The 16,229-nt window shown below is 45.6% G+C and overlaps 1 protein-coding gene and 1 pseudogene across 1 annotated transcript in view; both read right to left on the minus strand.

Moving 5' to 3' along the window:
* Positions 1–15,648, minus strand: part of PSTPIP2 (proline-serine-threonine phosphatase interacting protein 2) — a 73,777-nt gene extending 58,129 nt beyond the window's left edge. Inside the window, exon 1 of the mRNA XM_078435282.2 lies at positions 15,490–15,648. Coding sequence (XP_078291408.1) covers positions 15,490–15,522 — 33 coding nt within the window. The 5' untranslated portion in view covers positions 15,523–15,648. The remainder of the gene's footprint in view (positions 1–15,489) is intronic.
* Positions 1,340–2,504, minus strand: LOC132690816 (26S proteasome regulatory subunit 4 pseudogene; annotated as a pseudogene).
* Positions 15,649–16,229: the final 581 nt, after the last annotated feature.

Here is a 16,229-nt window from a genome sequence, read left to right on the forward strand (position 1 = left end):
TGTCGGCATAGAGCCAGACACGGGGCTTAAACTCACAAACTGAAATGACCTGAGCTGAAGTTGGAGGCTCAACTGACTGAGCCACCCAGATGCCCCAAAGATTCCAATTTTTAAATATCCTAAATAAATGAAGATGTGCAGCACATTATTTATTATAGACAACTTCAGAAATTATATAAATGTCAAACAGCAAGAAGATAGTTTCATCAATTATAATATTTTTAAATGATTGTTGAGAAAAGTAGATAGCAATAGATAAACTTTTGATACTTTCTTATATTTATATTTTATTTATTATATGGAAACAGTAGAATACAAAATAGTACATACGGTATGATTATACCTATGCATGGAGGACAAAATGGGGAAAAGTACCAAATCACTAACAATACACTTTTTTAAATTTTTTTTAATGTTTATTTATTTTGAGAGATAGAGAGACAGAGCATGAGCAGGGAAGGGGTAGAGAGAGAGGGAGACACAGAATCTGAAGCAGGCTCCAGGCTCTGAGCTGTCAGCACAGAGCCCAACGTGGGGCTCAAACCCACAAGCATGAGCTCATGACCTGAGCCAAAGTAGAACACTTAACCAACTGAGCCACCCAGGCGCCCCAACAATACATTTTTTTTTTTTTAATTTTTTTTTTTTCAACGTTTTTTACTTATTTTTGGGACAGAGAGAGACAGAGCATGAACGGGGGAGGGGCAGAGAGAGAGGGAGACACAGAATCGGAAACAGGCTCCAGGCTCCGAGCCATCAGCCCAGAGCCTGACGCGGGGCTCGAACTCACGGACCGCGAGATCGTGACCTGGCTGAAGTCGGACGCTCAACCGACTGCGCCACCCAGGCGCCCCCCAACAATACATTTTTAATGTCCTTAATTTTATTATGTTAATATTAAAAAACTGTTGTCTTTAAATAGCACAGGAGACTGAACTCACTGAATAGATAACAGTCTCTAGAAGGTGAGGTGTCTCATGTCACTCTGACCCACAGCAGCTACCACAAGGCTGCTGCTCAGGACTTCACAGATAGTTGTTAAGCTGAATTGCCTGAGATGGTGTGATGACTAGGGAAGAATGCGCTCTCTCTCTCTCTCTTTTGTTTTTTTTTTACCTGAGAAGGAGCTCGCTTTATTGGGGGCAGAGCACTGCACATGGCCAACAGATGAAAGCAGCCCGGTGGGCATCCTATACCCACATCACCCTCAAAAATGTACACAGGAGGTTTTGTTAAGAAAGATCAACTGGAACATGGGTTCCTCTGGGTACCTTCCCCTGCCTCATCCTTCGAGGAGTCGGGACACTCCCGACCATTTCCTTGAAGGCAAATGTGGTCGCTACAGGTAGAGCCCTTGCAGGGGTGCCTTTTTGTTTTTTATGAAGAACATTTTCTTTAGACTTTTTGAAGTCTTCATTTGTTACTTTCATTCTCTGTTCTCTCAAGGCCATCACACCAGCTTCTCTACTGATTGCCTTAATGTCGGCCCCAGAGAGGTCATCTTTAGCCATGATCAAAGTCTGGCATCATCCTGCTTGTGTGGATCTGAAAGATGCACTTCCTAGTCTTTTCATCAGGCAGGGGAACTCAATTTTCCCATCAATGCGGCCTGGTCTGATAAGCGCTGGATCCAAAGTTTCTATTCAGTATGTGGCCATGGTAACTTTTACATCACCTCTTGATTCAAATCCATCCAACTGGTTCAACAGTTCCAACATTGTTCGTTGAATTTCTCTCTCACTACCAGAACTTGAGTCACATCTTTTTGTTCCAACGGCAACGATTTCATCAATAAACACCATGGATGGTGCATGTTCTTCCACAGCTAGAAACAATTCCTGAACGAGTTTGGGCCCATCACCTAGGTACTTCTGATTAAGTTCAGAGTGAACCACTATTAAAAAAGTGGCTGAGGTTTGGTTTGCTACTGCTTTGGCTAATAAGGTTTTACCTGTGCCAGGCGGACCATAGAGAATGACCCCCTTTGGGGGCTTTATATCCATCTCTTCATAATATTCAGGATGTGTGAGAGGAAGCTCCACAGATACCTTAATTTCCTGGATTTGGTTGTCCAACCCCCGATAACAGCATAGGTTTCCTGGGGGGCCTTTTCCACCTTCATCACTGTGACCAAGGGATCCGTGTCATCCATGAGCCACCCCTATGACAGCATGTACCTTGTAGTTGAGCAGGGCCGTGCAGCCTGGTTCCAGCAGATCCTTGTCCACCAAGGAAAGAATACTGACACAGCGTTCTGAGCCCACAGATGTAGATACAGTGATGTCTTCCAACGTTCCTACCAACGTTGGGGTCCCCCCAGCCATCCACCTTTGATCTTTCCTCCTCTTGCTTTTCTTCTAAAGTCTTCATTTGTTCCTGATTTCTAATGAATTCATCCTCCATGAGAAGAGAGTCTTTAATCTTAACTTCAGTAATTTTTTAAAAAATTTTTTTAACGTTTATTTTTTAATTTTTGAGACAGGGAGAGACAGAGCATGAACAGGGGAGGGTCAGAGAGAGGGAGACATAGAATCTGAAACAGGCTCCAGGCTCTGAGCAGTCAGCACAGAGCCCGACGCGGGGCTCGAACTCACGGACCGCGAGATCGTGACCTGAGCCGAAGTCGGACGCTTAACCGACTGAGCCACCCAAGCGCCCCATAACTTCAGTAATTTTAACCGGCACTGAGTGTGACATGTCACCAGTGGCAGCTCGCTGGCAGCAACTGGTCCCTTTGTTTTCTTCTTCTTTTTCCTCACTCTAGTCGGTACGGGAGGTTTATATTTCTTTTTCTTTTCCTTGTCATTTTTCTTGTCACCTCCAGGGCCATGCTCACCACTCTGACTTTGACCCATCTTGCTTTGGTCGCTCGAACCAGAATGCTCCTCTCTCTAACCAGTGTTGTGTTTTCTCTATTGGTCACAGGGTCTCTCACCATATGGTCAGCACTTAGTGTGTGGACCTTGCTCTGTGCCCTTCCTTGGGCATAAGGCATCCAGTACAGCCGGAGCCCATCCTTGACAACAGCATTCTCCCAAGCACAAGATGACCCCTCCAGTCATAGTAGGACAGGCTCTTTAGAAGCCTAGAATAACACTTCTCACCAAAGGGAATGTGAAGACAGAGCATCGGCTTGGATGAGTGTCAGCTCATTTGCTGAGTGTCTGCTACAAGCCAGGCACCATGTTAGATGTGGGGGAATATGGTTCTGAACAAGTCAGACACATCACATGGAGCTTATGGTCATGGGAATCAGACATTAAAGAGGTAGTTACAGTATTATGGATTGTCTTATGGGCACAGGATGCCATAGGAACAGGCAGGTGGGGCAAGCAAATTGGCTAGTCAGAAACAATAATTCATCATTTGGTAACTGACCTAGAAGTGCCACAGTAGAGTAGGTGAGCAAGAGAAGGTAAGTGATACGCGCAGAGGGGCAGGCTAGTCTGGGGCTGGCAGACCTGTGTAGGCCATGGTCAGACTTTTAGACTCTGAGTACCACAAGAGGCCACTGGAAGAATTCAAGCAGGGGAAGGATATGAACTCATTTATGTTTTGAGAGCTCTCTAAGTGACATAGGATCTGGAAAACAGTGGCTCCAACTCAAGAGAGCACTGAAGGAAAGCCCAGGATGACAGTTGTGCAGCAGGCCTGACTGGGACAGAGGACAGAGGGCTCCAAAAAGGGGGTCTCCAGAGGAGGATGGAGGTATAGAGGACTTTTAAAAAATACCTAGTATGCTGGAGAATTTTTTAAAAAGAGTCTCTGATTTTAATTTGCAGAAATAGAAATTCTAAGCCCATCTTAAAATCCACATGGAATCTCAAAGGACCCTGAATAGCTAAAACAATCTTGAAAAGGAAGAACAAAACTGAAGGACTCAACACTTCTTGAATTCAAAACTTACTACAAAGCCACAGTAGCCAAAACAGTGTGGTCCTGGCATTAAGACAGGCCCACAGAATAGAACAGAAATAAAGCTGTTCGTACATGGTCAAATGACATTTGACAAGGGGGCCAAGACCATTCAATGGGAAAAGGATGGTCTTTTCAACAAACGGTACTGGGAAAACTGGATACCCACATGCAAAAAAATGAAGTTGGACACCTACTTAATACCAAATACAAAAAAATTAACTCAATATGGATTAAGGACCTAAATGTAAGACCTAAAACAATAAAACTCTTAAAAGAAAACATAGGGCAAAAACTTCATGACACTGGATTTGGCAATGACTTCTTAGATAGGACACCAAAGGCACAGGTAACAAAAGAAAAAACAAATTGGACTTCATGAATATTTTCAATTTTGTGCAGCAAAAGACACTAACAACAGAGTAAAAAGGCAACACGCAGAATGGGAGAAAATCTTTGCAACTTACATATCTGATAAAAATAAAAAGGTTAATATCCAGAAAATATACAGATAACTCAACAACAACAAAAGATAACCAAACAACCTGATTCAAAAGTGGGCAAAGGACTTAAATAGACATTTCTCCAAAGATATACGAATGGCCAACAAGCCCATGAAAAGATGCTCCACGTCACTAACCATTAGGAAATTGCAAAATGAAACTACGGTATCGCCTCATACCTTTAGGATGGCTACTATCAAAAAAAAACAGAAAACAACAAAGTGTTGATGATGACGTGGGAAAACCGGAACCCTTCCACACTGCTGGTGGGAATGTAAAATGGTGCAGCTGCTGTTGCAAACATATGGCAGTTCTTCAAAAAATTAAAAATAGAGTTACCATATGATCTAGCAACTAAACCTCTGAGCACATACCCAAAAGAACTGAAAGCAGGGTCCTGAAGACATATTCGTACACCCGTGTTCATAGCAGCATTATTCACAATAGCTGAAATGTGGAAGCGACCCAAGTGTCCATCTACAGGTGAACAGATAAGCAACATGTGCTATACACACGCAATGGAATGTAAGTTAATATGTATTACTATGTTAGGAGATTAAGATAATATAATATAATATAATATAATATAATATAATATAATATAATATAATAATATAATAATATAATATAGTTAGGAAATTCTGACACAGGTCACAACATGGAGAAACTTTGAGGACATTATGCTAAGCGAAATAAGCCAGTCATAAAAAGACGAATCCTGTATGATTCCATTTATATGAGGCACTTAGAACAGTCAAAATCATAGAGACAGAAATGTGATAGTTGCCAGGGGCTGGGGTAAGAGAGAATGGGGAGTTATTGTTTGATGGATATAGGCTTTCAGTTCCACAGAGCGAAAAGAGTTCTGGAGATGGATGGCGGTGATGATTGCACAACACGATGAACGTATTTAACACCACTGAACTAAGATGTTCACTAAGATGATTAAGATGGTAAATTTTAAGTGATAGGTATTTTGCCACAATAAAAAATATACATACTATCAGACTAAAAAAGTGAAAAGGGAACTAGTTAAATATGGAATTCAGTTGCATGGCCCTGAATATTACATATATGTAAGTGTGTGTAGGGGCAAAGAGCAGTGGATGCCTCTTTTTTTTTTTAATCAAGTAGGTTAGATTTCCGTGTTCACTTCTTCTTCACATGTTAAACATTTATTGAGCATATACTCTGTTCTCAGAACTGTGTCAAGCTCTAAGGACATAGAGGTAAATGAGACAAAAGGCAACAATAGCCTTGTAAAGAAGACAGGCAAAGCAAGTGGTGACTAAATACTGAGTGATAAGTACTGTTAGAAATATGCAGTAGGCTGGAACGCCTGGCTGACTCAGTTGGAAGAACACCTGACTCTTGATCTTTGGGTCATGAGTTCAAGCCCCACGTTGGGTTTAGAGATTATTTAAATAAATAAAATTAAAAGAAAGAAAAGAAATACAACGGGCTTTCAGAAACTCTCTTAACCAAGACCTAGAAGCAGGAGCAGAAGTCAATGCAAAAGCCTGGGGACAGGGCCAAGGGAACACTGCCCCACCCACCTTGGGGTATAGCAAGTAGTTTTGTGTGACTGTGGTTCAAAGTGTGAATTTTGTGGGTGTGAGGCAGGGGTCAGCTTTCCGCTGCCCTTACAACTTTTCTTGTTCCTTATTTTTTTTCTCTTTCTCTGCTAAAATATAGTTGTGAAAACGGTTATGTCATTGAGGCAGGTGGAAATTTTAGTGTCATTCTTGGAGGTTTATAAAAGTACTTGAAACTGTAATCCACGGCCATAAACAATAATATGTGTAAAAAATGAATAGTCATCTGTGAAAAAAATATTTAAGATCATCACAGCATTGTTTTTTTTTAAGAATAGTGGGTATTTTATATCTAAGAATACTCTTCTGTTCAACTTTCAAAAATAGTTACCTGTGATCATTTCTGTTTAAAAAAGAAGTCTTCGGGGTGCCTGGGTAGCTCAGTCAGTTGAGCAACTAACTCTTGATTTCAACTCAGGTCATGATCTCACAGTTCATGAGTTCAAGCCCCACACGGGGCTCCACACTAGGGGCGCAGAGCCTGCTTGGGATTTTCTCTCTCTCTTTCTCTCTCTCTCTCTTTTTCTCTCAAAACAAACAAATAAACTTAAAAAAAAAAAAAAAAGAAGAAGCCGTTTTCTAATCCACAAATGCAATCCAGTGTGACCTGGTCAATGCTAATGAAACAGCCATATTTGAACAGTGACTCTTAAGGTTATATAATAGTTTCCAAAGACAGAGAATAATGAATGTTATGGATTGTGCACTGGGGCTTAAGATTGCCCTGTGCTGCTCTGAGCCTCCCTGAACATACAAATAGTACAAAGAATTTAAGACAGGGGCATTAGGGTCCACTGGAGAAAAGCTTTTCTATTCTCATGAAGAACAAACATCTATTAGATATGTCAAAATCTCCTATTGACCCTTGGCTAACCTTCAGCCCAAAATGCAAACAGCCGATTTCAGAAAGTAGGTTTAAACAAATAAGCCACCAGTCTACTATATCTTTGAGAAGTCTGATTTTCCTACTTAGCTCACACATGTGTTATTTGGGAAATAGGAACCCCACGACTCTGAGACAGGTGACGAAGCCCTTGTTTTGAGAGGCTGTAAGACTCACAGCAGCTATTGGACACTGGTATTGAAAATACCATGTATTATATTGCCTGACTTTTCTAGAGTGAGCTGTATGGTTCTGCCATCTTCATGGATTTTCACAATATATGATTTTAGGGGTGCTTGGGTGGCACAGTCAGTTAAGCACCCGACTTTTAATATCTGCTCAGGTCATGATCTCACGGTCATGAGATACAGCCCAGCATGGACTCCATGCTGAGTATGGAGCCTGCTTAGGATTCTCTCTCTCCCTCTTTCTGCCCCTCCACCCCTCCCAAAATAAATAAACATTTAAAATTAATTAAGTACTTAATTAACTTAAAGCATCCTTGTTTATTTAATTAGAAACTTTTAATGGTTTTATTGATTGATTGATTGATTGATTGATAGATAAAGTAGGCTCCCTGCCTAGCATGGAACCCAACATAAGGCTTGAACTCATGACCCTGAGATCAAGACCTGAGCTAAGGTCAAGAGTCAGACACTTAACCAATTGAGCCACCCAGGTGCCCCTTTAATAGTTTCAAATTTTAAAAAATTACAACTAAGCCTGGGTGGCTTAGTAGGTTAAACGTCCGACTTTGGCTCAGGTCATGATCTCAGAGTTTGTGAGTTTGAGTCTCATGTCAGGCGCTGTGCTGTCAGCTCAGAGCCTGGAGCCTACTTCCGATTTTGTGCCTCCCTCTCTCTCTGCCTTCCCTTGCTCTCTCTCTCTCTCCAAAACAAATTAACATTAAAAAAATGCAACTATAAAGCTAACCAACAACTCCTCTTATTGAAATCTCCTTTTTGTTAAAATAGGAGATTTGTAGCGCAGGTAAAGAAAAAACAATGTCAGCCACTTCTACTCAGGATGAGGTTTTCATTAATACTGAAATGTAGATGATATTTATTCTGTAATAAAATATGTATAAAGCTTAACATTCTGGGGCCACCTGGGTGGCTCAGTCAGCTGAGCGTCCGACTCCTGATTTCAGCTCAGGTCATGATCCCATGATAGAGCCCGGCATTGGGCTCCACACTGAGCATGGAACCTGCTTAAGATTCTCTCTCTCTTCCTCTCCCCCACTCACACTCTTTCTCTCTCCCTAAAGTAAAAATAAAATAATAAACTATAAAATAAAAACTGGACATTCTGATTACATTTAGGAAGTAGTAAATGATAAATACAAAAATTAAGTACAAAATTATCAAGTAGTCGTACAGATCTAGATTTTAGATATAATCATTATTTTGCTTTGACTAGCTGATGAAATCTATAGATATTTCACCAGAAAAATCCATAAATTAGCACGCATCATACACATTTATACCAAGTTTTGAATACACCAAATCTTTTTTCCTTTAGAATACATTTTTTAATGTTTATTTATTTATTCTTGGATGGGGAGGGGCAGAAAGAGAAGGAGACAAAGAATCCCAAGCAGGCTCTTCACTGTCAGAGTAGAGCACAATGCGGGACTCAAACCTACTTACCAACTGTGAGCTCATGACCTGATCTGAAATCAAGAGTTGGATGCCTAACCGACTGAGCCACCCAGGAGACCCACTTTAGAATACATTTTAACTATATGTACTTATCTATACACGTGTTATATTTTTAGGCCTTTGCATAATGGGTATCTGATAGACCAACCTCTGAACTCTGCATTCACTATGTAAGTCTGATCTGTGAAAAAACTTGCTTATTTGTGGGAAAAAAAATTTTTAATAAAAAATAAAACAAACAAAACCCCTGATATGCTTGAGCATTAAAAAAAAGTCTCTGATAAAGTTGAATAATGCAAACAAAAAACAAAACAAAACAAAAAGTCCAGGAAAAGCATGAATGGAGATGTAATCATAGTATACAATTTATTTTTAAGTAAACAATCTTTTTATGCTGACAACCTAAATAGTGATTATTGATTTCAAAACAGTGATATTTATTTTCAGTGGTTCAGGAGAAAAAATATATATCTATTAAGAGAAAGAAAGAGAGACAAAGCAGATGGGGTTTAAAACTGGAGAATCTGGGGGCGCCTGGGTGGCGCAGTCGGTTAAGCGTCCGACTTCAGCCAGGTCACGATCTCGCGGTCTGTGAGTTCGAGCCCCGCGTCAGGCTCTGGGCTGATGGCTCAGAGCCTGGAGCCTGTTTCCGATTCTGTGTCTCCCTCCCTCTCTCTCTGCCCCTCCCCCGTTCATGCTCTGTCTCTCTCTGTCCCAAAAATAAATTAAATAAATAAATTAAAAAAAAAAAACGTTGAAAAAAAAAACAAAAACTGGAGAATCTGGAGTGCCTGGGTGGCTAGTCAGTTGAGCATCTGACTTTTGATTTGGGCTCAGGTCATGATCCCAGGGTCGTGGGACTGAGTCCTGCTTTGGGCTCTGCACTGAGCATGAAGCCTGCTTGGGATTCTCTCCCCCCACCCCCACCTCTCTCTCTCTCTCTCTTCCTCTTCCCCTCTCTTGCTCACACATGCGTTCTCTCTGTCAAAAATAAATACATTTTAAAAAAACAAAAAAATTAAAAAGACTGGAGAATCTGAGTGAAGAGTATATGTGAATTCTTCATACTCTCGAGATTTCTGTAACTTTAAAATTGTTTCCAGGGGCGCCTGGGTGGGATTCTCTCTTTCCTTCTCTCTGTGCCCCTCTCCCGCTCTCAAAATAAATACACTTAAAAATTTGTTTCTAAATAAAAAGTTAAAATTAGTGTTATAATTTTACAGGGAAATAGAGGTGATGACATAAGGCTAAATCCTTGATTAGAGCGGTAAGTCAATAGATAATTTTAAAGCTGCTCTGTCAAGAAAAAGCTGTATAAATACATTATTTTGTAAAGTGGTAACAAGTTTCTGCACAATGATGTTGAGAAAAGCTGTAATTTTTTATTTTCCTTAAAGAGAGGTCCCATGCCTCTCATTAAATTTTTAAGAAGATAGGGGCGCCTGGGTGGCTCAGTTGGTTGAGCATCCGACTTCAGCTCAGGTCATGATCTCGCGGTCTGTGAGTTCGAGCCCCACATTGGGCTCTGTGCTGACAGCTCAGAGCCTGGAGCCTGCTTCGGATTCTGTGCCTCCCCCTCTCTCTGCCCCTCCCCCGCTCATGCTTGCGCTCTCTCTCTCTCTCTCTCTCTCTCTCTCTCTCTCTGGGTGTGTCAAAAATAAATAAACATTAAAAATATTTTTTTAATTTTTTTAAGACGATAAAACAAGAAAAAAGGTTTTTGATAATTATTTTAAAGATAGATCCCACTGGCTGCTCTAAGAAGAATGAATTCGACAAGGGTAATTGTCAATAACTTTACCTTGCCTTTTGCCACTAGGCAAAACAATACAAAATAGCCCTGTGGTATGTTTCTAGGGACAGGTTCCCAAGAGAGAGTATTAAAGCCGTAAAGCAGCACCCTGAACATTGTAGAAACTAGCACATGGAGTCCGCATGAAGGGTCTATGTGATAACCTGGTTTTTCTGCTTATTTAAGAAAAAAAAAAGGGGGTGCCTGGGTGGCTCAGTCGGTTGGGTGTCCGGCTTTGGCTCAGGTCATGATCTCATGGTCTGTGAGTTCAAGCCCCGCATCAGGCTCTGTGCTGACAGCTCAGAGCCTGGAGCCTGCTTCAGATTCTGTGTCTCCCTCTCTCTCTGCCCCTCCCCCAATCATGCTCTGTCTCTCTCTATCTCTCAAAAATAAATAAACATTGGGGTGCCTGGGTGACTCAGTCGGTTAAGAGCCCAACTTTAGTTCAGGTCATGATCTAGCAGTCCGTGAGTTCAAGCCCCGCATCAGGCTCTGTGCTGACAGCTCAGAGCTTGGAGCCTGCTTTGGATTCTGTGTCTCCCTCTCTCTCTACCCCTCCCCTGCTCACACTCTGTCTCTCTCTGTCTCTCAAAATTAAATAAACCTTGAAAAAAAATAGTTTTAATAAAAAAAAAAGAAAATAAAACAGCTTCCCATAGTGATGTAGGTCACCGTACAGAGAAAAGTCACTGAGCAAAGCCCAATATGGCACCTACCCACGTTCCAGTAAGGCCCCAGAATGACAAGATTCCACACTGACCGAAGATCTGGAGCAGAGGGACAGCCCTGGGTCCACAGTAAGACAATGAGCAAATTCAAGCAGCCCCAAGACTTCCCCTGGTCACTCTGCAGGCAGAACAGCGAGCCCCCACCTACTGCGGGTGCAGGAGGTCACAGAGGAGGGCTGGGACAGAGACTAGGAAGCTGGTCTAGACCAAGAGCTTTGAGAAGCAGAAAGCCCTGGTCAAAATAAGGATCTAGACAATGTACAGAGGTAGGTTGGGCCTCACACCCAAGTGAGGAGCATGAGAATCTCCTAGGGTGGGAGGACTTCTACCTCTGCTGGAACAGGTTCTATATCACATGTGCCTGTCCACATCTGGAAGACACTGTCTGATCGTGTCAAAGACTGGGATTTTTCCTCTACTGTGTCCTAGCTGCTTTCCTGGAGTTCTGGAATCCACATCCATGGTCACTCTTATTCTGACAAGGTAGTATTTACATTAACATGATAAATTACACAGCACTGCTTAACCACGCAGCCACAGACCAGGTACGCACAGGGAAGAGTGGGAAAGAAACAACACCCCTGGGTGCTTCACATCGGACAAACTCAGTTGGGGACCTTATTTTTTTTTTTTTAGTGTTTTATTTATTTTTGAGAGAGAGAGCATATGCAAGTGAGGGAGAGGCAGCAGAGAGAGGGGGACAGAGGATCAGAAGCAGGCTCTGTGCTGAAAGCAGCAAACCTGATGTGGGGCTCAAACTCGCTAACCGTGAGATTATGACCTGAGCCTAAGTTGGCACTCAACCGACTGAGCCACCCAGGGCCCCTTGGGACCATCCCATTTTTAAAGAGCACCAAGTAGGGGCGCCTGGGTGGCTCAGCCGGTTAAGCTCTGACTGCTGTCTCTCCCTCTCTCTGCTCCTTCCTGCTCACATTCCCTCTGTCTCCAAATAAATTAACTTAAAAAAATGTTTTGAAAAATTAGTAAAGAACACTGAGTACTCTCTTTCAAACAGATCCATGGAAAGTATTTCCATGGGTCATTTGAGGAAGATTACATACAAAGTATGTACTGACTCATACCTTTTCTGGAACACCTACTTAATTTGACCACAGGCCTTTCCACTTCTATGGAACATTTCTCTCTTGGGCGTGTGACAGCCCTTTCCTGGTTGTGTCCCTACATCCCTGTCTTTATTTCCCTGTCCTTTCTCCTCTCCTGCCTAAACAAAGGTATTCTTCAAGAGTGCTTCCTTGGGAACTTCCTGTCTTTTCATTCTTTCTCCTCGAGTGACTGTCAACTGTCTCCTGTCAACTGTCAACTGTTCTCCTCGAGTGACTGACAACTTATCAATTGTCACCTCTGTGCTGATAGTAGTAACAGCTGACAATCACAGGTACTCACCAGGCACTGTGCTAATCTCGGTACTAAACTCTGATGGGGTAGACACTACTAATATCTCATTTTTATGGGACTGAGGAAGGAAAACTGAGGCTTGGTGGCGGGGCAGGAGGAGGGAGGTTGAAGTAACCTGCCACCTAAAGTCGCACACGGCTGGTAAGGGGCGCGACGGATATTCAAACCTGGCCAGTCCACCTCAGAGCCTCCACTGGTAACCAATGCCTTTCTGTACTTCATGCTGTTCTCTGTATTCTCTCACCTGGACAGCTCGCAAGGCTCCAGGGCCATCTCCTCCAGACCAGCTCCTCGAACCCAGAATGCCAACCAACGGTCTACTACCATAGCACCCTGCAGGTGCCCATTGTCAGCACGTTGACCACCAGACACCAGAGAACACTCACTGCCGTGTTTGCACTGGTTACTGAAACAAAATAGCTCCAAACCCTGCTGCCTCACACAGCTGTCCCCTTTCCAGGACCCTCCCCCTCCCAACACGTCCCCATACCCACCAGTCCTGGCATGGTGCTGGGGGGTGGGTGGGGGCAAGGGCTGGGTTGGGGACTTCAGGATGCTGCTGGCCTTGGTCCTCACCATTGCCACCCCTGTGGTTAAAATATTGTTAATATTGGCTCTGCCTCTTCCTCCTCCTCCTCCCTCTCTCCCCACAAACCAGTTCCTCCTCCTGACTTCCTTATCTCTGGGCCCGCATCTCATTCTCCTGTTCGTATTACATGGAGCCTCCTCTGAGCCCTCCTACCCTTTCCCCTACTGCTCACCTTCAATGGTTGCCTTGCCCTGTGGCTTTGACCTCTTCTTCCCCCTGCTACTCCTCCCTCATCTCCTCCTTTCTCCTCCGTATGGTCTCCACCCTAGACCCCCTGGCCCTCTTTCCGTGGCCCCTGCTGGACTCTTCTTACCTCCGCCCCTTCCTCCTCCACAAACTTGAAGCCAAAGCCTGCTCTCCGTACCTTGATTCCTCATGGGAATATACCTTCCAACCAAGGTGGTGGCCTTACTCTGCAAATGCCACCTCAGTTAGAAATCCTTATACAGGAAAAGTATTTCATAAATATTTATTAAATTCAGTCACTGATACCCACTTGTGCTTCCAAAGTTTTCTACTGTATCTGATCACAACCTTCTCGTCCTTGAAACATGAAAGTTATTCCCCTCTGTGCTAACCACAGCCTTGCCTCCTCTATGCCCTGAGTGGGTAGAGGCATCACAAGAAGCCTCCAGCAGGTTCCTTTCTGCTCCTTTGCCCCCAGACCTAGCCAACAATCCTGTCTGCCTGATTCCTGAGCATTCACAGGTAAGGCAGCATTCAATGCTGAAGGCTCAGCTGATGGTGACACCCAGTACCTACCCTCCAGAAGCTCATGATTGGAGCAGGGGGAGAAAGATATTCACACAGAGGGTCAAATGATGACCCACCATCTACTTTTGGGAGTACCAAAGGATCCATGCAGACAGCAGTGCTGGGACAATCTTGCTGGGCCCCAGCCTCACTGAGGCACTCACAGAGCATTTGGTCCGTGCAGAGGCCTACTCCACTATTTAACAGCTCTAGCAGCTTGGGGTTGTTGGTTAACAATCTGACACTCGGTTTTCTCATCTGTAAAATGAGATAGTAAGCAAGCTACCTCACAGGGTAGTTGTGAGGCTGAAATGAGTAGTGTGTGTAAAGCATTTAGAACAGGTGTTCGTCACAGACGGTGCACAGTAATGTCAGCTATTATTGTTTCTATTATTTGACACAAAGTATACAGAAAATTAGAGGTAAAAGATACCTTTGCAAACTATCTCTCAGGATCTCAGATACCTTCCGAAAGTATAAGGCCAGAGGAGGGGGGAAGGTATAAACAGAGGGTTCTTTCCCCGCTGACGTTTACCCAACCCAGACCTCATTTCTGCCCCTGGCCCTAACCACTCCGCCAAGTATTTATCGGTGGGGTGGTGGCGTGGAGCCCTGTGAGGACAGAGGCTGCGGCTCTCATCCAGTCTCAGGCCCCTTGGGCGATACAGATGCACTTACTCAGTCATCAACTATTTGCTGAGCACCCACCCCGCATCAGCTGTGTAAGGGGCAAGGGCCCTGAAAACTGCACAGTAGCTGCCCCAAGAGGCTCAATGCGCTTGCAGTCTCCCCAGTTCAAAACCACAGGCTGACAAATGCTACGAAGGAACAGAATGGTGACATGTGAACTAGTGATAGGGCCTGTTGGGCACAATCAGGAAAGGCCTCCCTGAGGAGGTGACATTTGGGCTGAGATATGACAACTGGTGTCACACTGTGAGGTGGGGGAAGGCAGTCTCTCTGCCCTACTTTTTTTTCCCCACAGTGACAATACCTGCTATGGGACCTGCAGGGGGGCAGTGCCGCAGGGGAACTTCAAAAACTTCAGGAAGGGGAGGGGGGGGGTAGCAATGGAGGCATGCAGGGTCCGAAGTAAGGAGTCGGGAGGTGTGCTGGCCTAAAAGGATGAGGGCAGTTCCTCTGAAAGAGGGCTTACAGGCCCTTGAGGGGCCCCTGAGGAGTGACAGGACTGAGGGAAGAGGACCAGACGGAGGAAGGGGGACAGGCAGCCCTTGGACGCCGCCAGCAGCTCTGGGCAAAGACCTGGGGAGGGGGCTCCGGGGAGGGGGCTCCGGGAACAGGGCAAAGCCTCTGCGGGGAAGGGCGGGCGCCGACTGGGCCCGGACGAACCTGGAGACGATCCCGGGGGGGGGGGGGGGGGGGGGGGGGGGGGCTTCCTGCAGCGGTCCGCTCGCAAAGCTCACCCAGGTCCGCCCCAGACCCAGGCCTGGCACAGCCTCGAGGGCACCGGCCGCTCTCCCCGGCCGCGCCGCTCCTCGCCGGGGTCTCCGGATCCTCGGCTGTGAGACTGGGGGCCCCGCGCCGCTGGGGCCCGGAGGACTCCACCCGGGGGACTCGAGGGCGCCGGCGGGCTGGGGGCTGGGCAGAGAGGGGACACGGCAGCGGGACAGGTCCCCAGGCGGCGCCGACTTACCCAGAAGTTCGCCTTGAACAGTGCGCCCGTCATGGCCAGCGCGCGTCGCAGGGGGCCGAGCGGAGCGGGGCGACGGGCAGGCGCGGGGAGACCGGAGGGTGGCAGCCTGCGGTGGGGCGGCCCAGCTGGAGAGTCTCCGGGCCGCGGGGGGGGGGGGGGGGGGGGGGGGCGCCCCGGGTCCTAAACCACGCCCGACCGCACCCGCCCAGGACACACTCCTCCTCCTCCTCCTCCTCCGCCGCCGCCGCCGCCACCTCCTCCGCCTCGCGGTCACTAGTGTTCAGCGCCCACGCGCGCACCCGGGTAGAGCCCCGCCGCGTCCCGCAGCCGGCAATCTGGGAGCCGGGAATTGTCCCCTCATGCAGGAAGCCTTCAAGGATTGCAAGGAACTGGTCCGAATTCGGCTCCCTTCCCGCCGACGTGCTCCCTCCTCCCCCAATAGAATTCCTCCCGGAGAAATCTTGGCCCGGCAGGATGCTGGATAGAGGTCTTGGGGACCTGATCGGAGTGTGGTCTCGAGGACTGACAATGCTAGCGGTCACGTGAGGTGCAAACGCTTCAGGAAGTCCTGAGTACATTCCAGATGCACCCGCTACAGATCAGCCCCTGGACAGGTTTTAGTTTAAAAGTCAAGAAAGGTCATTGATACTGTCAGCCCTTGATTCTTTGTCCCTTAGCGGGGCCCTTTCAATGCCTCCAAGAGCTTAGCTCCTCTCCGACCTCCTCCTCATTCTCAAGAC

Source organism: Panthera onca, chromosome D3 (genome assembly GCF_046562875.1).
Source record: "Panthera onca isolate mPanOnc1 chromosome D3, mPanOnc1 haplotype 2, whole genome shotgun sequence".
Taxonomy (NCBI): domain Eukaryota; kingdom Metazoa; phylum Chordata; class Mammalia; order Carnivora; family Felidae; genus Panthera; species Panthera onca.